The 21147-nt window shown below is 57.6% G+C and overlaps 1 protein-coding gene across 1 annotated transcript in view; it reads right to left on the bottom strand.

Annotated features, from left to right (window-relative positions):
- Positions 1-269: 269 nt before the first annotated feature.
- RNF213 (ring finger protein 213) overlaps positions 270-21147 on the bottom strand; it is a 107461-nt gene continuing 86583 nt past the window's right edge. The window contains 21 exon segments of the mRNA XM_043585749.1: positions 270-2210; positions 4958-5136; positions 5224-5313; positions 5787-5981; positions 6547-6624; positions 7622-7823; positions 8021-8201; positions 8531-8614; positions 8920-9052; positions 10383-10640; positions 11248-11339; positions 12050-12230; positions 13159-13318; positions 14860-14954; positions 16066-16100; positions 17386-17467; positions 17753-17995; positions 18540-18650; positions 19409-19531; positions 20214-20404; positions 20643-20853. Of these exon segments, the coding sequence (XP_043441684.1) occupies positions 2057-2210; positions 4958-5136; positions 5224-5313; positions 5787-5981; positions 6547-6624; positions 7622-7823; positions 8021-8201; positions 8531-8614; positions 8920-9052; positions 10383-10640; positions 11248-11339; positions 12050-12230; positions 13159-13318; positions 14860-14954; positions 16066-16100; positions 17386-17467; positions 17753-17995; positions 18540-18650; positions 19409-19531; positions 20214-20404; positions 20643-20853 (3078 nt within the window). The 3' untranslated portion in view covers positions 270-2056.

Below are 21147 nucleotides of genomic sequence, written 5' to 3'. Positions count from 1 at the left end.
GCTTCTGGCTTGAAGTCTGGAGACCGGGCAGGGATGGGCAGCTGTGGGTCCCCCGCTTGGCTATCATTTTGTCCCGAGGAAAGGTTTACCTCTCACTTTCTACACTGGGGTGTACGTCTTCTGTCCAGAACCTTCCACTACATGGATGCATCTACATTTCCACACACACACACACACACACACACACACACACCCCAAAACCATTCCCCATGGCTGAGCTGATGTCTGCTTGCCATAAACTGAAGCTCTACCCTCAGAGAGAAGGATTCTTTAGCAGCAAAACTCAAGTTTATTAAAACAGGTATGACAAGTATAATAAAATTGACATCTGCTTGTGCTAGGCCAGTGTATTTCTGTATAAACAAGATAATCTAGGTATGACCATTAAGGCTTTGAAGGTATAGCATACGAAACAAAAGATCTTAGTTAAAAAACCCTTCATTAAAAGTGGGGGGAAAAATTCCCAGCCCCCAAAAAAAGATTCACAGCAAGATATTGACCCCTAACTCCCACTGCTAAGGTGTGGCACAGTGAGGGACCAGAGCAGCGCCTGGCGGGCCACACCAGCTCCGTCCCAGCTTGGAGGAATCAAAGGGATTCCCAGTGCAAGTCGACGAGCTGAACAGGCGCCCTCCCTGCTGCACCTCAACCCGTTAGGGGGGGTTGGGGGGGTACCTTTGCATAGTCTAGAACGATACAACAATCACGGGTTACCAAGTTCAAGGGGGTGTTGTTTCAGATTAATTACTGAGGGGGCCCGGGCCACCGTGCTCCCCTTCATCGGACACTCCGAGGAGCACGGAGGACGGTTCCCTCTGCAGCTCCCTCCACTGTGGCTGCCGCGCGTTCGGTGGTCCCGGCAGCGTTTTGTTTCCGCCATCTCAAGCTGCCCACGTCGTTAACTCACTCAGAATGTATATTGAGGACACTCGCGTCTGACTTGTAAACAGCAGTCACCTCTGACTTGTAAACAGTGGTCATGTCAGTGCCGATGGGTGCCCAGCCACCTGGGAGCAGGCGTCAGTCCAGAGGCCACCAGTATCCAAGGAGACTGTGCAAAAGAGATACTTGCCTCACAGTAAGAAACGTGGAAGATCAGATCGAGTTGACTATTCTCTTTTTTTTCCTTTTGCAGAAACTTAGCTGGTTCTATATTCTCTCTGAGTCTGTTTTTTATGCCTTGGTGGAGATTCGGAGGAAGGACCAGATAGATTCAGAGGGAGGACGCGTTTATTTAGCACGATCCCGGACAGTTTAAAAGTCCCCACAAAGACGCTGCAACCATGCCTTTGATCCAAGTTTGTATTGACCAAGTTTCATCTGGAATTTAAAACCTCTAGAAATAGAAGCAAATGTGGCCGTCGCTCCCGTCTCTTCATTGTGTAAAAGAGGAAGGAACACCCGAAAAGTACGCCCGACTTGGCCCCGCCCCTCGAAGCTCAGCAGTGACTCTCCGTGGGGGGGCCGGGTGAGGTCTCGGAGGTTTGGCCTCAAGGCACTGAGTGCCCTGACTTGTGTTTGGGAGGACGCAAAAAAGGGTCTGGCACTTTTGCAGACCTTTCCGGAAACCTACAAACATTTGCACAATACTCAGACTCAGAGGGAACGGAAGAAAGGATCGAGCTGGATTCTCCTCTGTGAGTGCAGAGCAATTTAGAAAATGGCAAAGTCAGTAACCCCGTCTCCCCTCCTTCTCATCCAGCGGTGAGAAGGGCCGGGGTGGGCGTGTGCCGTACTCCAGCCGGCGAGCCGAAGGCACGGATGGCTCCTGTTCAGGAAGCTGAGAAGCACCTGCTTGGCACCCCGGGCAACCGGAAGGTGATCTGTCCCAGCTTCCCGGGGTCTCCAGTTCTCACCTCCCACCGGGAAGCATCCATAAGCCGATGGGAACGATGTGGAATGTGCACGTGTTCCTGGAACAGCTGTCTGCGGCACGGCACCCGGGGATCTTGAGTTCCGAGCCACGCCAGCAGCCGCCCTCGTACGCCCTGGCCCAGGCGGCGGCTGGTGACAGACGAGGGAAGAGCCCGCTGTCCCCCGTCAGGAGCAGAGCACTCTACCTCCCCTGCCGACCTCGCTTCAGTTCAGCGGCCATTCTCCACACGGGGACACAGCTGCACAGCAGTATCTCCTCGGGGAACTGAAATTCCAGTTCAGGAGGAATTTCACCCTCTTTAGTTTCCATGTAACTTACTAGAGTGTCTCTCAGGCTGAAAAACCAAGGGACAAGAGATAGAAGGTTAAGCACTCTCCCATTGAACACAAAGATGCCATCGGTGGGCGTTGCTATTTCCAAGTCAATAGAACCAAAGTGCTTGTTGAGACCAGAGATGCTGGGGGGGGGGGTGGGGGGGGGGAGGGGGATCATCCTGAAGTCGAGTTACAGAACGGGGACTAGAAGCCGGGGGTCAAGGGCTCCAGGACATGCCTGCCGCCTCCCACACTGAAGTATACAAACACCACGGAACAGAGCTGACCTTGATAATTAATGGCCAGGTCACGCCCCCTTAAGCACTCTGGTAATGTGACCTGCTCCATAAACACAGAGCCTTGCCATTCAAAAAAAGATTATATTCCATCTCGTGTTTTATATTAACAAAGATGGTAAATTCTCCAGGAAAGGGATCTTTTGTTCTCTGTACTAAAATTCTCAGGCAGGAAAGACTTGCTGAATGTGTTCAAGGAATATAAACGCATGCAGGCATATGCCAGACGGCGTCACGGAAGAAAACGGCGCCGATGACGTGCTGGCGAGGAAAAGTGGGAATGGAGTATCTATTTAGGAAAACAGGACTGGCAAATCCCTACCTCACATCACACGTAAAACATAAACTGGTTAACAAAGCAGATGTACAACCTAAAACTATAAAAGCCCAAGAAGAGAATGTGGCAGAGGGCTTTGTAACCTTGGGATAAGGAAGACCCTTCTGGTATGTTTTTCTAGTCTTTATAGGAAAAAATCTGTCAGATTTGGCTTTCTGAAATTGAAGACTGAGGCAGAGGTTCTGTAACAAAGATTAATCTTAAATATATATTTTTAAGTTTAACGTTTATTTTTGAGAGAGAGAGGGTGAGAGGGAGTGCGCGTGCACAAATGGGAGAGGGGCAGAGAGAGGCAGACACAGAATCCAGAGCAGGCTCCAGGCTCCAAGCTGTCAGCACAGAACCCAACGTGGGGCTCGAACCCACAAACCGTGAGATCATGACCTGAGCCGAAGCCGGACGCTCAACGGACTGAGCCACCCAGGTGCCCCTAATCTTAAATCTTTTAAGATTATGAAAAAGATAAATAGCCCAAAAGAAACCTAAAAGATACCAAGAGATAATCTAGAGAAAGACACAAAAATGGCAGACGAGTAGGAAATCTGCAGCTTCACTATTAAATAGGAAAATACGAGTGCAAACAAGACACCTATCTTTGGCCATTAGGTTGGCAAAAATGTAAAAGATGGGTAATATCCGACGTTGGGTATTCTCATACACTATACATCGGTGTGACTTTTTATATCAAATTTAAAATGCACATCTCTCTCCCTCTCCTCCCTCTTTGGTGTGGAATTGTAGAAGTTCTTTATGTATTTTGGGTACTAATCCTTTATAAGGTATGTCACTTGCAAACATCCTCTCCCATTTGGTAGGGTTGCTTTTTGGTTTCGTTGATGATTTCCTTCACTGTGCAAAAGCTTCTTATTTTGGTGTGGTCCAAATAATTTATTTTTGGTTTTGTTCCCTTTGCCTGAGCAGACGTTGCTAGAAAAATATTTCTACAGCTGACATTGAGAAACTACTGCCAGTGTTTTCTCCTAGGAATTTTATGGTTTTTGGAGAAAAAGGAACCATCACGCATTGTTGGTGGGAATGAAAAATAGTGCAGTCATTGTGGAAAACAGCACGGAGTTTCCTCAAAAAAATTAAAAATGGGACTACCCTACGATCCAGCAATTATTTATTACTATTTAGTACTATTATTTATCCAAAGGCTACAAAAATATAGATTCAGAGGGGTACCTGAACCCCAATGTTTATAGCAGCATTATCAACAACAACCAAGCTATGGAAAGAGCCCAAATGTCCATCAACTGCTGAATGGATAAAGAAGATGTGGTATATACACCCACACGTATACACACACTGGAATATTAGCCATAAAAAAGATTGAGATCTAGCCATTTGCAATGACATGGATGGAGCTAGATAGTATAATTATAAGTGAAATAAGTCAGAGAAAGAAAATACCATGATTTCACTCAAATGTAGAATTTAAGAAACAAAACAAATGAGCAAAGGGAAGAAAAGAAAGGCAGACCAAGAAACAGACTCTTGACTATAGAGAACTAACTGACCATTACCGGGGGGCAGGTGGGTGGGGAATGGGTGAAATAGGTGAAGGAGATTGGGTCCACTTCCCATGATGAGCATTGAGTAATGCATAAAATTGTTCAATGACTATATTGCAAGCCAGAAACAAATGTAACACCGTATATTGTATTTCAACAAAAAAAATTTAAAAATAAAATGCACATCTCTGACATAAGTACACTTGTCACAACCAGAATATATGACTTCAGTAAATTATTTTTAAAAGCCCAGCAGGGGTGCCTGTGTGGCTCCGTCGGTTGAGCATCTGACTTTGGCTCAGGTTGTGATCTTGCGGTTGGTAGGTTCTCTGCTGTAAGTGCAGAGCCCGCTCTGGATCCTCCATCCCTTTCTCTCTCTCTATCTCCTCTGCTCTCTCTCCTCTCTCAGAAATAATTAAACATTAAAAGAAAAAAAGAAATAAAAACCCAGCAGAGATCAAAGCCAAGGGGCCAATCTGCTGGGGGCCTGGAAAGGTTAAAACAGCAGGGCACGGGCTTCAGAGGTCAGACGGGAGCTCCTTTCCACGTCTGCAGAAGGTCACGGGAAAGACCACTGGGCACCCCGTGTGTGCAGGTCCCACTCGCGAGCGAACCCGTACCTCCACTTTGGGTTGAAGTTGCCCTCGGCCTGGGGGCTCTTCAGTTTCAGGATCATCATTTCATGAAGCTCCAGGAGGAAGGAGTCGAGGTCAGTCTGGTTCAGGAAAGTGCGAAGGCACTTGGCATTGTCTGCGCTGAGACCAACTTTGTACCTGGCACTGATTTCCCTGAAGGGCTCCTAGAATAGAGAAGAAGGGAGGCAGCAAGAGGCTGGCTGGGAGGACAGAGGGCGGCCCCCAGCCCAGCAGGGTGGGGCTGCACCCACCTTGTGCAGACGGAGCAGCTGTTCCGACCGGTGGGCCGACAGGAGCTGCCACAGTGCGATCGTGTGCTTCAGCTGGCATCGGTGTAAGGCCTGAAAGCGACAGGCTCCTGAGCGGGAGGCGGGGCTGGGAGGGCCAGGCTCCAGGGCAGGAGGCGGGGCTGGGCGGGGCCAGGCTCCAGGGCAGGAGGCGGGGCTGGGCGGGGCCAGGCTCCAGGGCAGGAGGCGGGGCTGGGCGGGGACAGGCTCCCCAAGCTGGAGGCGGGGCCGGGAGGGAACAGGCGGGCATGGCTGCACTTTTGCCCCGGGCTCCTGTCTTCCCATAGCTGTGCACCAGCCGCTGGCCTCACCTCCAAAGCGCCGCCCTTCCCCCCGCCATATCTCAGAGCCCCTTCCCATGGCGAGAGGGTGGCTGTCGCGCTGGGCCTCGCCTTGACATGCCACTCTCACCTCCTGCCCTTTCCGGAGGTCGCCCAGGTGGGGACTCCCTTCGAGGCGCAAATCCCGGCAGGCAGTGGGGAGGGCAGCGTGGATGAGGCTGCAGCGGAGCCCCAAGCAAGACCCACCTTCAGAACCAGTGCTGTCTGCTCGCCCATGCGCAGCACGTCCTGGACGTACACGTTCAAAGACATGTTGGGGTTGCCGCCAGCCGTGCTCAGGAACCCCAAAGTGACTTCTATGAGCGACAGGGCCTCACAGGCATCGCTGTAGGACTGCAGCTGTCCGCAGATGGCGCTGATGGCCGCGTTGTGGAGGGGTTTCTAGGAAATCAAAGGCGGGACAGGGGTCCGTGGCTGGGGGTTTCTTGCGCCTCATACCCGGCAAGCGGGCTTACCTACTTCATGGCCAAGGCCTTAAGGTGAGAGACCTACCAATAATGACAGTTAATGCTCGGTGATTCTGGGGCAGCAGTGCCCCAGACACTTTACAGAAATTGACATGAACTCAACAGTCCTCCAAGCAACCTTGTGAGGATATCTGCACGGCCGCGTGCATGCTCACACACACACACACACACACACACACACACACACACACACCCACCCACAAGTCCAAAGAGCGGGAACAGGTAAGTTCTCTGGACCTTTTGCATCAGCACGCGTGGTCTGCCATCATGACTAAGAAACTACCACCAGGTTTCAACAAGAGAACTCTTGCTGATTTGCTGCCCTGCTGGCCTTCTGGAAAGAACAGTGGGCTCAGGGAACGCAGGGAGGCCGCTGGAACCTGGCGGTGCTCCCAGCAAGGCTGAGCGGTCCTCCCCAAGAGGAAGCCACCACCACCGGGTAAAAGCACCGTGCGAGCAGGGCGGTGTGCTGTGATCACCTGTGGCATTTTGCTCTTGACGTCCGCAAAGAGATGCTCATAGTTCCAGTCACGTCTGTGCACCAGAGTGGGCATTCCCTGAATTGACAAAGGAAACAACCTTTGGAGATGGAACCCACCGCGGAGGTTTCTGTCTGGCGACAACTCTACTCCTGAGCAGTGACGCAACGGCAGGCCCGTGCTCCTCAGCATGTCGCCGGACACAGTGTGCCCCTCTTGGCGGCCGTGTGAGGTCTGTGTTTGACCCACGGTCTGCAGAAACAGTGACACGGCAAGGGACCCGGCCTCGCCCTGACGGCCAAGCAGGTGCCGACGCGCAGAATGCGACAGGCTTGCCGGCCACTGGAGGGAGCAGGTACACGGGGACCTCCCGTTCCTGTACTCCCCCAACCACTACGGGGCACAGACAACGGGACAGCAGAGCGAGTTAAGACAGCCCTGGGTGCAACAGGTCAGGGCTTCACCGCCGGCAGTGAGGGAGCACACACACGGAACCAGGGTCCCCGGCTGGACCCGGCAGGGACAAGAACAGCCCAGGTGAAAGAACAGAGATGTGTAGGTGCACAGTGTGTTCAGGGAGGGAGGGCGGCTCGGTGTGTGAATCAACCGGCTGGACAAGGGCTGCGACAAGCAGTGTGGGCGTTACCCCACGCGCACCGGGACACCAGTCGGCTTCAGGGCCGTCACCAGGGAGCGACGTGGGCCAGATGTGGTTCGGCAATGTGGCCTAAGACTCGGAAGGCAGCGAGCAGTGGGCCTGTGGCAGTTACACAGGTGCTGTGGTGTCGGGTGACAGGCTGTGTGTGGAGCGTGAAGGAGCGGGTGGCCGCCAGGGGCTATCGGGGGCGGAGGCGATGCCGTTAACGACACAGAAATCCAGCAAGTCCACGGGGACCTGAAGAGGCCCAGAGGTAGGGAGGGGACCCAGGTTCTGGCCTCTGGGGGGACCGCACGGCTGGACGGTCATCCCTGTGCCCGTCTCGCTCAGAAACAGCTGGGATGCAAGGCCAACTTTCACAAAACAGACGTGCCGGCCCGACAAGTCCTGCGGGGGGGGGGGGGGGGGCAGCCGCACCTTGAGCGTGAGCCTGGGTTTGCCCTGGAGGAAGCGGCCGGTGACCTGGCGCTGGATCTTCTCCAGGTCGAGCTCCTGCAGGGTCTCCTGGCCCTGCTCCACCCTGTACTGGCAGTTGGAGAGGATCAGGGGCACGAGGTCCCGCTCGACTTCGTAACTGATGACGTGCAGGTCCGTGACCTCGGAGGCATCGACCGTGTAGCTGAGGGACACACAGACGTGGCGCTCGGGGACCCACCCGGAGCGGGCTCCCGGCTCCCGCCCTCCGTCCCGGCGGGCGAGCGCGCTGCCCGGGCCCGTGCACCCGGCCGAGGCAGGGAAGCGTGCCCGCCCCCGCGGCCCCCGCGGCCCCGCGACCCCCATCTCAGACACGGCTCCCGCGGCCGGCCGTGCACTCACCCGTTGTTTTCTCCGGAGAACTCTCCCACCGCGTGGACCATCTCGTTGTGCAGCCTGATCAAATAGCTGACTAAGGCAGTGGAACAGAGGCCCCGGCCCCGGCGACGTGGCAGAAGGACCTCGAAGTCGGTGTCCTCGTCCAGGTCGGCATCGCAGTATTCTTCGGGCAGCTTGATTTCACCTTGGGAGGACGGGGAGCCCTCAGCAGAGAGGCCTCCGCTCACCTCCGCGCCGCCGCTCCCGCCACCTCCAGGCCGGCGCCCAAGCCCGCGGGCGCTTCCCAAGTGGGGACGAGCTGGAGCCGGGGACGCTCTGCGCGCTCTGTCCCCACCGCCCTCACGCGCCCACCGGTTTCAAACGACCTCAGCTCCTTCCTGAGCCCACATCCACAGATCCGAGATGACCCACGGGTTACTTCTTTCGTGGTATGTTAGTTCGCTTGCCCCCGACACCTGTGCCCAGAGACTCACGGACCAGGGTCGGGCGGGAGACAGGGAGCGTGGCACCTACCACTGGTCTGCAGTGACATCCTCAGCTTGTTCCACGTCGACAGAAAGATACGGATTCTCTTGCGGAGTAACTGCTTCAACCCATCTGTCCGACAAAACACCTTCTAAGGGCCCCGTGAAAACCCCTACCCAGTCGGGTCCGACCAACACCGTCGCCCGCCCTTTGGGAAGGGCCCGGCTTTGCGTCTCCGGCCTCACCAGCGTGTGTGAGTGCGGACGCCGAGTTTCAGCCGCAGCCAAGCCTCTTTTGGGCTTTTGGGCTTCAGGGCACCCGTTACTTCGCACTGAAGGCTGAGGGGACAGAGGCCCCGAGCCCCGGGCTGGCTGCAGCGGTCTCTGCGAACCCCCAAACACAGCTGGCGCTGACCTCCTCCTGGAGCGGAGACGTACCTTCGTGGTGACTGCTGATAAAAGCTCGGATGGACTGGTAGTCAGCTTCCGAAACGTTCTGGAACTGCTTCACTAGATCCCTCTGCAGGGCCAAGATCTCAGGCAGCGATTTCACCAGCCTCAGCTCTGCCTCCTGCCGAGGGAAGACCACCAGGCCGCACGTGAGTTCACCTGTCCCACGTTCCTGGGGACACGGGCTCCGGGGCTGGCTCAGGACCCGGGTTTGCATCGGAGCCGGCTGAGGCGCCATTTTATGTGACGCCCCCCCCCCCCCCCCCCGGGAACAGGAAAAGTCCGTTTCCGTCTTTCACAAGTGCCTACCGCCTGCCAGCAGGACACCCTGCACGCTAGGGCGGAGACGCCAGCGGGACACGGTCCCTGCCGTCACGGGGCTGACACGTCACACGTGTCTGCCGAACACTCGGCAAAGAAACCGGCCTCCTGGGCTCCGGCGACGGGCTGGCTGTGCAGGAATCTGCCAAGAGCAGAGGCTGGGGATTTAGGCGCCGGCACCCGGCGTCGCTCCCGTGTGTCGTCGGAGCCCCAGGAGACCCTCCCTGCTTGGGCTCCTGCCCTCCCACTGACCGACAGGCGTCGCACTTGTCCCGAACGCCAACACTGGTACACGGCGGGGAGGGGGAGACAGACGCTACCACAGAAGGCGAAGTTTCAGGGGGCACGAGGCTCAGATGGGGCCTGTTTCCGGTCTCGGCCCGACGAGACCCTTCACTGCTCCCTTCCCCCCACCCCCAACACCTTTCTTCCTTCCGAGGCCGAGTCTGGGACACGGCAGACTCTTTTTGTCTGTTGGTTTCATTCTGGTTACATGTTCCCCACGAAAAAAGCTTTTTCTTTCCACAGACCCTCACTGATGGCCAAGCGCTCCTGGCACCGGGGCCAGGATGGTGGACGGGCACCCCCCGGGATGACCTGAGTTCTGCTCCTTCTTGCTGAGTGACCCGGGGAGATACCATCCCGGCTCTCACATTCTTTACGGATTCCTGATTCCTGCCAACTCCGACCGGTGTATTTCCTCTGTGACTTTATGCTTCAAACTGCCTCACGGCCTGACGTGCATGAGGAACCTACCCTCCCCTGGAGTCTCCTGCCACAGGTGGTCCAGCAAGAAAGCAGAGCCCCGGGGCACCCGGGGGGCTCAGTTAGGCGCCCAACTTCGGCCCAGGTCCTGATCTCCCAGTTCATGGGTTTGAGCCCCGCATCCGGCTCTGTGCTGACAGCTCAGAGCCTGGAGCCTGCTTCGGATTCTGTGTCTCCCTCTCCCTCTCTCTCTGCCCCTCCCCCGCTCACGCTCTGTGTCTCTTCTCTCAAAAATGAAGTAAACATTAAAAAAAAAAAAGGCAGAGCACCGAGGTAGTCGGTTACATGCCCCGTGTGACTGAGTAACAGCCAGGCCTTCGCGTCCGCAGGGACACGGGCAGGGGGTCACTCAGGGGCAGCCTTACCTTCTGCAGGAACTTCCGGAGGATGGGCACTGTGTCTTTGCCAGAATTCTGCTCCACGACGTGCTGCAGATACTCAACCGTGACCCTCCTCCTGCAGGCCCACATCTTAGAGCAGTGGACCACACTCTTCTGGGGCAGGTGAGGCAGGAAGGCCCCGGGGTCACCGTACACGATTCTGGCCACGGGGTTGGAGCTGATCCGCTCGTCCTGGCTGATCTGGGTGGTGACGGTCAGCAGTGCTTTCTCCAGATGCTGATGCTGGGTGCGAGAGCAGCACAGGGTTCTGGGGGTGAGGCCGCCCGCGCAGACCGCGACACGGGGGCTCCACCAGTGGGCAAGGCAGGGCGTCCGCCCTCCCCGGTTTAGCAAGCGACCAGGTTCTCTTTCACGACGATTTTCAGGTCCCTTGCCTGGGGCTCATGTCTCCCCAGATGAGGGACCCAGAGACCCGAACTGGATCCCCATCCTTTTACTTGGTGGCTTTCATCTCCCTGCGGGTGTATCTACTCCCAGTGCCGTTCTTATCTGAGAGGAGCGGTGAATCCATGAGTACCCGTGCATTTTTGCTGGGCGTCTACGCGCGAGTCTGTCTCCCTACCTGCTGTTCTCGCCATTAAAAGTAGCGGACGGAAAGCCACCTACCCCTCCTGGACTCACAGTAATTCCTCAACCGGCCAGCCCGGCCTCCGGGACGGAGGGCACGGGGACGGCAGAATGGCAGAGTGGCCGGTGGTCCACACCTGCGCCTGGGGTTCCGCCGGCGGCCCCACGGCCCTTGCGCGAGGGACGACGCACAGCCCAAGCGCCCAGGACGCTCCCAGGACACCCACCCGTGGGCTCCCAGCCGGCCGCCAGGGCCACGTACCTCCAGCTCAGGGAGAATGAGTGTCTCCATGGCCTTCTCCCAGCTGTTTCGGAACTCTCTGGACGACAGCCTCGCGTCGAAATTGAACATTCCTACGAGGAAACACACGTTACCCAAGGAAAAGAAACCACAGCAGCTACGTACACACTGACTAAAGGCGAGACCAAAGTCACGCTCCCTTCCAGCGGGGGACGAGGGGGGATGCGGGGCACTTGTTGCTAAATTAACCTGAGTGTTTCAAAACGGTCCCTGCTGCTCCCAGCAAGCCCAGGACGGTGGTGAAGACAGAAACAGAAAGAAAATAAAGTGACTCTCAACGCCGCCACTCAGAAATAGCCATTCTGCTACGTCACCTTGAAGACCTTCCCTTTCCACGGGTTTCAGTCTTTAAAGTGGAACATTGGCTCAGTGACCACAGTGGTCTGTAGCCCCCTTTTCCACGGGACCAACTGTGGACACGGGCACACGGGCAGGGAACCCCGGACTGCGTGTCCTTATAGCAAAAGAAGGGGCCACACGGGCCAGGGGTCCAAAGAGGACAAGTCCCAACAGAAGAGCAGACACTGGTCTCTGGACGGTGGGGACTCAGATGCCCTGCCCGCCCTGGATGACGCACGGCCTCCCCGCACGTGCGCACACATGTGACGCCTCTGTGCTCACGTGCTGACCCGGGGTGGGGGGTGAAGCTCAAAGACAAGAGCCACCCTTCCCTCCGCTCGTCCCCACACCCTTCCCCGCTTCCCTTATCCGTCCCCGGCGTCGTGAGGAGTAACCAGCCCCCCCCCCCGCCCCTCGAGCTCACTCTGGCCGGAGGGGTGGCGCTGCCTTCCCAGGAGGCTGCGCAGGACGAGGTGCACGGCGTTGATGGCCTCGTCGGCGCTCCTGCCCAGCGTCCTCGTCAACTGCTCCAGGTCCTGCCGGATGTGCTGCTGCAGAAACCCTCTGGGGTCCCTCACCGGAGGCTTGATGATGTTTATCACAGCCTGCGAGGGACATGAGATCTTGTCTGCGGGGAGCCGGCGGGCCTGGCACACGCCCTCAGGAAGGACGGCCGGTGCCGAGTCAGAGGGCGCTGGGGAGGGGCGGAAGCACCCCGCGCACAGAGGCGGCGGGGCGGCGAAAGTGACCCTGTGACATCGTCAGCGTGACCTCGGGCCCACGGGGCCCTGCTCTCAGCTCGCTGAAAACACGCTGTGTCCCTCACGCGTTAGGGCACACGTTCGTACGGTCACGTGTGCAAGCACGTGGGAACAGCCTCATCCCTAGCTCGTTAAAGCTACACTGCACGCAAACCCAAAACAAACAAGTAAATAAACCCTCAGGGGCCCAACGTTCGGCCGTCATGGTTCATTAACTTCGAGGGGACGCGCTGCGCTTTCTTCCCCCGAGCTCCAGCGAAGACACGGGTAATGTCGAGGTCGAGTAGCCTCCCCGCTCCCAGTGTGCACCGAGACGCAGAGTGTTTGTTTAAACTTTGATAATAAGACTTATTTTGCCAGGGCGCCTGGGGGGCTCAGCGGGTCGAGCGTCCGACTTCGGCTCAGGGCGTGATCTCACGGTTCGTGGGTTCGGGCCCCGCGTCGGGCTCTGTGCCAACGGCTCGGAGCCCGGAGCCTGTTTCAGATTCTGTGTCTCCCTCTCTCTGCCCCTCCCCTGCTCATGCTCTGTCTCTCTCTCAAAAATAAACAAACACTCAAAAAATTAAAAACAAAGAAAATGGATTTTACGGAACCTGATGGGTAGGGCCCCCCGCCAGCGGGGAAACGAGGGGTGTGTGAACCTTACGCTACTTTGTGGATTTGGCAACAAATACGTACGCCTGACCCGCAGGAGGTGGCCAGCACTTTTTGGACAAAACGACTGGCGGGTCGTTACAAATTCGCGACCGAACGCGAGGCTCGCGGGCCATACCTCAGGACTCTGGGCCGCCCCCAGGAGCATGGCCAGGTGGGTGAGCAGTCGTAGGAGCAGGAAGACCGCGGGGGCCAGCTGTCGGTCGGACACCACCGTCTCGCGTCTGCCCAGCGCGACTCCCAGCACGTGGCCAGTCTGCGTTCTGTCTGCGTGGTTTCTGGAGAGGACGAGAGAAGACGGGGTAGAGACTGAAGACGGTCATCTCTCCTCGGCCCCAGGGGCACACCTCGGACTCTCGGGCCGGCAGACGAGGTTCGCATTTGGAAGAGAGTGGTGCCAGGGTACTCGTCGCCGGGACCACTCGCCTCGGGGCGTCCCCCCTTCCAGCCTCACCTTCCCGTCTGACCGGCAGCCCGCGGCATTCTCAGCGTGAGGCGGCTGACCCGAGCGGCCACCTGTGCTGCCCCCGAGCCGCGCGTCCAGACAGGGGTCTGCACCGGCTCCTTCCACTGAAGGGGGGGTAGGTAGGCTAGGGACAGGTGACGTGGACATCGGGGGCACCCCGATCTCAGTTTCCCCAAATCAGAAATGGGATGGAAGGCCCGGCAGAGAGTTTCGTGCCGCACCCAGGTGGGAGGCACAGCAGGACAGACAGCTGCAAAAATACTGGAGATTCTGGGGCGTTCCGACGGTTTGTGGCGATAACAGGCTAGGATATTTTAAACTCTAATGGCAGCAGACTAGCGAAAATGTGATGGCCACGGAGGGGCCCCAGCTGCCCTCTGGGGGAGCACGGAGAGCCACACTCCTCTCGAGAGAAGGCTGGGATCAGGACACCAGCCGAGGACTGTTTGATAAGACGGACTCTGTCTCCTTCACGTCCCGCAAACAGTGGTGGCAGCTGAGAGGCTCCAAGTGAGACGGCGTGGGCTCAGATAGAAAAATGCCCACGTTGTGGCTTCGCAGATTTAACTGTCGCTCTGAACCAGGTCACTTGCGTAAGGCAAGCATATCTGTACAGGGGCCGTGCCCCAGGCCCGAACAGAAGACATCTGAATAACAGGTGTTAATGCAAGTATGTATCCATGTGTGGCCTTATTTACAGAGAAGAGGCCAGTCAGGGGCGCCTGGGGGGCTCAGTCAGTTGAGCGTCTGACTTCGGCTCAGGTCATGATCTCACGGTTCGTATGTCCGAGCCCCGCATTGGACTCTGTGCTGGCAGCTGGGAGCCTGCTTGGGATTCTCTCTCTGCTCCTCCCCCTCTCATGCTGTCTCTGTCTCCCTCAAAATAAACAAATACACTTTTCAAAAGATAAAATAAATAAAATCTTTGAAAAACCAAAATTTCTGCAAAAAAAAACCCAGAAACTTAAGGGGCGCCTGGGGGGCTCAGTCGGTTGAGCGTCCGACTTCGGCTCAGGTCATGATCTCGCGGTTTGTGGGTTCGGGCCCCATGTCAGGTTCTGTGCTGACCGCTCGGAGCCTGGAGCCTGTTTTGGATTCTGTGTCTCCCTCTCTCTGCCCCTCCCCTGCTCTCTAAGAATAAACATTTAAAAAAAAAAAAAAAGGCCAGTCAGCCAGTGACAGATCCGACACTGCACTGTTCCATGACCACAGGGACCTTGGCATTGAGATCCGACAGGCCCAAATGCACAAGTTATTCATACCGTATTCAGTATCAAGTTACCCGCTGGAATAGAATCAGGCTCCAGAACCCGTAGTTGGATCGCTTGGAAACGAAATGCCCGTCTTACTTACGTGACAGCAAGAAACCCGTCCTCAGGTCTGTGGTTGATCCCGCCAATTACAGCCCCGCAGTCCACACAGTGGCTCTGTTCCATCGGCCGGCCACACTAGGACACAACACAGACGGGGCCACGCTCAGTTGTGGACGACTGTCGCTGCAGGCGCACACGCCCACGCGGGAGGCCGAGGACCACGATGGACGGCAGGCACGTGCGGGGGGCTGCCGGCGCCTTGGGGCCCGGGGCGCGTGCTCCGTGCAGACGTGGTGTGCGCCAGGACACAGGGGCTTTGCGCAGGACAGGCTGATACACGCTCACGGCTCCTCCCTGCGGCCCCGACTGCCCACGCCCGGGCCCTGTCATCTCGCGCCGGGAACACCGCCGCGGCCTCCAAACCCGCTTCCCAACTCTGTTGGGGCTTTTTTTATTTAAAACACAAAACAAAACAAAACAAAACATGTGGTTCGCTCCCTCCACAACCTCAGTTTTTTCCAAATCAGACTGGGTGCTCCTGGATACTGCGAATCGCAGCCGGACCGGCCTCAAGCCCCAGAGCGCGGAACGTCAGAGCCGAGAGCGGTCCCGGGAAGGACGGCTTTTCTCGTCTAGGTCTCTCGTTCACTTTGTTCATCTCAACAGCCTGCTGCTGAGCAAGCAGAGCCCCGGCCGGCCGGGTGCCGCGGGACGCAGAGACGGGGCGCACGCAGCCCCCTCCCCCGGGGCTTATAATCCCGGGGGTCTTCTTCCTGTCCCTCGGTGTCTACACCGCATCTCCTCCCTGGGCTAGCAGTCCAGACTCCGGACCAGCCAACACCTTGCCGTTACAGACGGACACGTGTCACACATCCCGTGTGGCAGTGGCCGGGAAGGACGGCCAGCAGCAGTCTTGCCTCCCACAGGGACTTTGGCAACGTCTGGAGACATTTTTGGTTGTCACGCTGGGGACACGGGCGCTACTGGCATCCGGTGACTGGAAGCCAGGAACACTGCTCCGCACCCGAGCACATCCCACAGGGCCCAGCACAGCGCCCCCGTAGAGGGTTACGCGTGGAGACCCGCGGCGCCCTTTGGTCGCCTTCAACAGCCTTCAAAAGGGTCTGCGCGCTCCTAGAGGTCAAGACCCTCATCAGCCTTTTCCTCCACGCCCGCCGCTCCAGCCTCAGATCTGCAGGAACAGACGTTTTGGGCCCCGCCCCCCTCCCCGGACACCACGACTCACCTCTCCCACAGAGCAGGGGTGGCCGTTGGGACACACTGTTGAAAGAACAGGACACACGTTGGCTGCTGAGTTTCCACCCCATGACCCGAGGTTAAGAGAGAAGGCCAACGCTCTCCCCTCCGGCGCAGCCACAGCAGGACGCAGAGCACGTCAGTGAAAACACGCGTGAGCCTGATCGGACACGCAGAGAAGCTCCCTTCACGGGCTCGTGCCAGGGGCTATCCTGGGAGCCACCTTTCCTTTCTCTTTCAACTTTTTTGTTTCTCAGGAGTGTGTTTCGTAACAACTTTTTAAACCCAGTTTAAAAGGATTCTTTGCTCAGGGGATGCCTGGCTGGCTCAGTGGGAAGAGTGTGGGACTCTTGATCTCAGGATCGTGGGTTCGAGGCCCCATATTGGGAGATTACTAAAAAATAAAAAAATAAATAAACTGAAAAAAAGGCGGGGGGGCTGGGCAAGTCCTGGCTGTGTCTGTTTAGAATAATAAATAGGGGTGGCTGGGTGGCTCGGTAGGGGTTGAGTGTCCGACTGTTGATTTTAGCTCAGGTCAGGATCCCAGGGTTGTGGGATTGAGCCCCACGCTGGGCTCCGTGCTAAGCATGGGGCCTGCTTAAGATTCTCTCTCTCCCTCTCTCTCTCTCTCTCTCTCTTTCTCAGGGCGCCTGGGTGGCTCAGTCAGTTAAGCGTCCGACTCTTGACGTACTCTTGGTGTTGGCTCAGGTCATGACCTCGCGGTTTGTGGGTTCGAGCCCTGCATCGGACTGTGCGCTGACAGCTCAGAGCCTGGAGCCTGTTTCGGATTCTGTGTCTCCCCCTCTCTCTACCCCTCCCCTACTCACACTCTGTGTCTCTCTGTCTCTCAATAATAAATAAATGTTAAAAAAAAAAAAAAAAAAAGATTCTCTCTCTCCCTCTCTCTCTGCTCCTCCCCAGCTCACTCTCTCTCTCAAACATAAATTAATTAATTAATTAATTAAAAGGATGATTTACTCAGGCAACAGCAAAGTTTACACGAAGTACAGCTGCCATCGTTTGGGCTCCCGCTTCTGTATTTAAAAAAGAACTCTCTTTGGGTCGGAACCTGGGCCGTGGCGTGAGCTGACCCTTGCCCGGGTCTCTGGCGTGGCTCACGTCCCAGGGAGAGAAGAGTGTGCCCAGCGCGCCCTCCCCCGGGGGCTCAGGAAGGGGCTAACGCGCCCCGTCCGCGGCCAGCAGGCGCCGCGCTCTGCGAAAGCACCGATGGCGGAACCGGCCAGGTGTCTGGGACCTTCGGGCACAAAGCGCGTGGGCCCCGGGTCACATCGCGGGGACTGACACTTACTGTACCAGTGCACGCCTTCCAGACCCTTCCAGTTCTGAGCCTGAGCCAGCAAGTCTTCCGGCATCGTTGGAAGAAAAGCGTTCTGAAAAGCCCAGAGAGCAGAGAAGCTTCAGGAACGTGGGCGCGCGGCCGGCTGCCACCGCCTGGGGCTGGGAAGCGGCCTCTGCAGCCCGCTTCAACGCTCTCCACCGGGGAAAACAGAACAGGGCTCCCTGCGCGATGACACAGGGCAAGGTCTTCGCCATCGCTGGGGGCTCAGGCGTCGAGTGAGACAGAGGCAGAGAGGAGACCGCAGGACGACCACGGGTTCTACGGGTGCCCAGGGACGGCCTCGGTCTCTGTGGTGACAACCAGTCCCCGGGCTTACCGCCATAGTGGCCGGGGAGAAGGCCAGATTCCTCAGGGGTTCTAAGACTTCGCTGTGTCCGCACAGGAGGAGGATGGCCACGTGGACGGCCAATTCTGCCACCGTGCCTTCGAGGCTGCTGTCCCGGACACCCGTGCTCAGCAAGGGCAGAGTGTCGGCCACGAGGGAGGTTGCGAAAAGTTTGATATCCCGATGAGAAAGGACCTCGCTCTCCTCGATGAAGCTGTTGAGAGCCTCACGTTGCTGGCGAGAAAACATGTTGAAAAATGTATCAAAGACGATGACGTGAAGGCTAACATTGGCTCCTTAAGCTAGCCACATACTTCGATCCAGACACGTATCGAGTGGGAAGGAAACTATGGTTGATTGTCACCGTTTGAGGGGAGATTATCCAGATGAGAGAATTTTCATCTTCAGACACAGCACCACACATCCCAGGGCTACCTCTGATGTTCTGCTTTGTAAACACTATCTTATACTCTCGACTTTTCTTTTTTTTTTTTTTTTAAGTATTTATTTATTTTTGAGAGATAGAGACAGAGCGTGAGCAGGGGAGGGGCAGAGAGAGAGAGGGAGGCACAGAATCCGAAGCAGCTCCAGGCTCCGAGCTGGCGGCACAGAGCCCGACGCGGGGCTCGAACTCGCGAGCTGTGAGATGGGGACGTGAGCCGAAGTCGGACGCTCAACAAACCGAGCCACCCGGGCGCCCTTGTGGTTTTTACTTCTATTCAAGAAAGTCCCTCTGGGCTTTGAGACTGTGAGCACCGTCCCGAGTGTGGACACTCACCTCTGGCTTAGGATGGAGGTTTGCATCAGGGAGTCTGTACAAAGTGGCGACCTCTCTGAAAAGCGCTAACAGTAAGTGGGCCGCCTGCTGAGGGCCGGGGTTCCTGGAGACCTGAAGAGGCGAGGACGCCGGTGAGGCTCGGTTACACACGTCCGACTGAGGGCCAGAGTCCTGCTGACTCTGGCCTTAAACCGGGGGGAGGCGGGACAGCCTTTCCCGAGACCAGGATGCCCGCCACCCCCCGCACCTCGAGGGCGGCCCCTGGCCAAGGACTCTGAGGCCGCCCGGCTCATAGACCTCCCGCCATGCAGCTCAGTGCATTTATCAGACTGCTTGGCACCCACGTAAGAGAGAGCACCGCTCTCCTCCTTCTGGGCACCCCGCCATTCCTGGAAACCCCCACCACCGAGCAGAGCGAGGCTGTGTGTTTACTTCCTCGCTTCCTGGCGCAGTCCCAGGGTACACGGGGCCTCCAAGAGGAAGCAAGACCAGAACCGCTCGAGGGTGACTCTAGGAACTCCCTGCCTCGTTAAGGAAATGAGCACCCACGTCCGCACCGACGGGAGTCACGACCGTGCACAGGGAGGAGCGTCGTCCCCAGTTCTGCCCGCGCACCTCCCGGCCTCAGGGTGACCCCAGAGGAAGCGATGTTCAAGCAGGGTCTCACAGGAAGTAACAGATGTGCGCCGTCACATAGGGGCTGCCGATGGCCCCGACCGGGCGGGTCAGCGGGGTCAAGCAAATCTGTCCCCTAACTCGGTTACTAACATCCTCCTGTTTCAGCCGGGTGCGCGGAGGCCGTGGACACACGACTCGGCTCTGGGGCGCCGTTTGGTACCGAGGGAAGCGGGGGGGAGGGGCCGTCCTACCCTCACAGCAGCCGCAATAGCCAGGGGCTTGCACTCGAGGACGGCTTTGCCCACTGCGTCACGAAGGGACTTGTATTTGTCACCGTGCACCAGGTACCGGTCCATCTGGCTCGAGTGATCCTCCTGCAAGGCCAGGGACACGGGTTCATCACGGTGGGGACGTGGGGGGACACGGTCAGCAAAGAACCGCCCTGACAGGTAGAGGACCCAGGCGATGGTTAGAGGTCCAGTCCCCTGCTGTGCTGGGACAGGCCGCCTCCTCACGCAGTGGAGGGGGGAGTGGGTGCAGGACTGGGGAGGAAGAGGCAGCTCTGACCGTGTCGCTGTGCTCTGTCCCCGCTGGGAGCACAGACAACAGTGCCGTAAGGATGCCCGTGCCAGGCTCCCAGCGGAGGTAACGCGGAAAGCCAGCATGCCAAGTGCCACTTCTGTCACCCTGGGAACGGGCCCCGGAGCCAAAGCTGCTACAGCTTTTTTACCCTCTGTCTCCTGCCTCCCGTCCCTGCCCGCGCGGGAGAGAAAGGACTTCTTCTGCTAGCTGATCACTATTCATTTGCAAGAGCAAAAGCCACACGTTCGTTCTTTTGCGTTGCCCACGTCACGCCGGATCAAAGGCGAGGCCCAAATAAGCTTTTTGTGCAGGGAGGTGACAAACCAGAAGCGCACGCGCCCACCTGTCCCCCAAGGCAGGCCGCCTAAACGCCACCACGAGCCCGGGCAGGTTGGCTGCAGGGAGGCACCGGGGACCAGGCTGGACCGGCGGGGGTGGGGGGACGAGGCCAGGGCGGGAGGCCGCGCCACTCACCTGCTGCGCTAAGACCGCCTGGGGAAACACCCACCGCGCTGGGTGGCCCGGCCTGGAGAGGCGCTGCACGAACTCGATCCCCCGCTCGCTGGCGAGTTTCCGCACCAGGTACACCCGGTACCAGTCGTTCTGGACCTGCCTGCAGAAGCGTTCCACCTGCTGAAGGTAGCGCTGCTTGTCCTCGGCCGCCTCTGCAGAGCACAACGAGACAGGCGTGAGGGCCCGGCGGCCTGCTGTCCTCACTGCTCACTCGTCCGGGACCCGGAGCCAGGCGCGAACAGCACGGGCCCTGGCGTCCGCAACTCACAGTGTGATGACCGACCCAGAAGGAAGGGGACACAGGACAGACCGGGATCGCTCTGCTTCCCGAATTTCCACAGAACGAGGTCTCTAGGCCTGGGGTGCAGAGGGGTGGGGATGAAGACCTGCCTGAGCCCTCCTGGAGCCCGGAGAGGAAGTCAGAGGCCCTGTTGAGACACAGGCGGATCCTGGCCATCTCCTGTAGGTGGTCTACTGAGGCCTCGCTGGCAGGCTCGGGGCCGCGCCGTGCTGAGTAGGTCTCCAGGAACACCCCGTCCTCTCTCAGCCATTTCTGGCCCTCGCTGGTAGAGAGGGCGCTAACCTTCTCGAACATGGAATCCTAGGGAACAGAGAACCGGAAAAAAAAAAGGATGTTCTTTCTTTGTATGTTTATTTTTGAGAGAGAGAGAGAGAGAGACAGAGACAGAGTGTGAGCAGGGGAGGGGCAGAGAAAGAGGGAGACACAGAAACTGAAGCAGGTGCCAGGCTCCGAGCTGTCCGCACAGAGCCCGACGCGGGACTCGAACTCACAAACCGCGAGATCATGACCCGAGCCGAAGTCGGACGCTTAACCGACTGAGCCACCCAGGTGTCCCAGGATGTTGTTCTTTTTAATATGCACATCCCCAACCTT

Source organism: Prionailurus bengalensis, chromosome E1, assembly GCF_016509475.1.
Source record: "Prionailurus bengalensis isolate Pbe53 chromosome E1, Fcat_Pben_1.1_paternal_pri, whole genome shotgun sequence".
Lineage (NCBI taxonomy): Eukaryota > Metazoa > Chordata > Mammalia > Carnivora > Felidae > Prionailurus > Prionailurus bengalensis.
The sequence above is the reverse complement of the archived record's forward strand: the minus strand, read 5'-3'. Positions and strand labels throughout refer to the sequence as shown.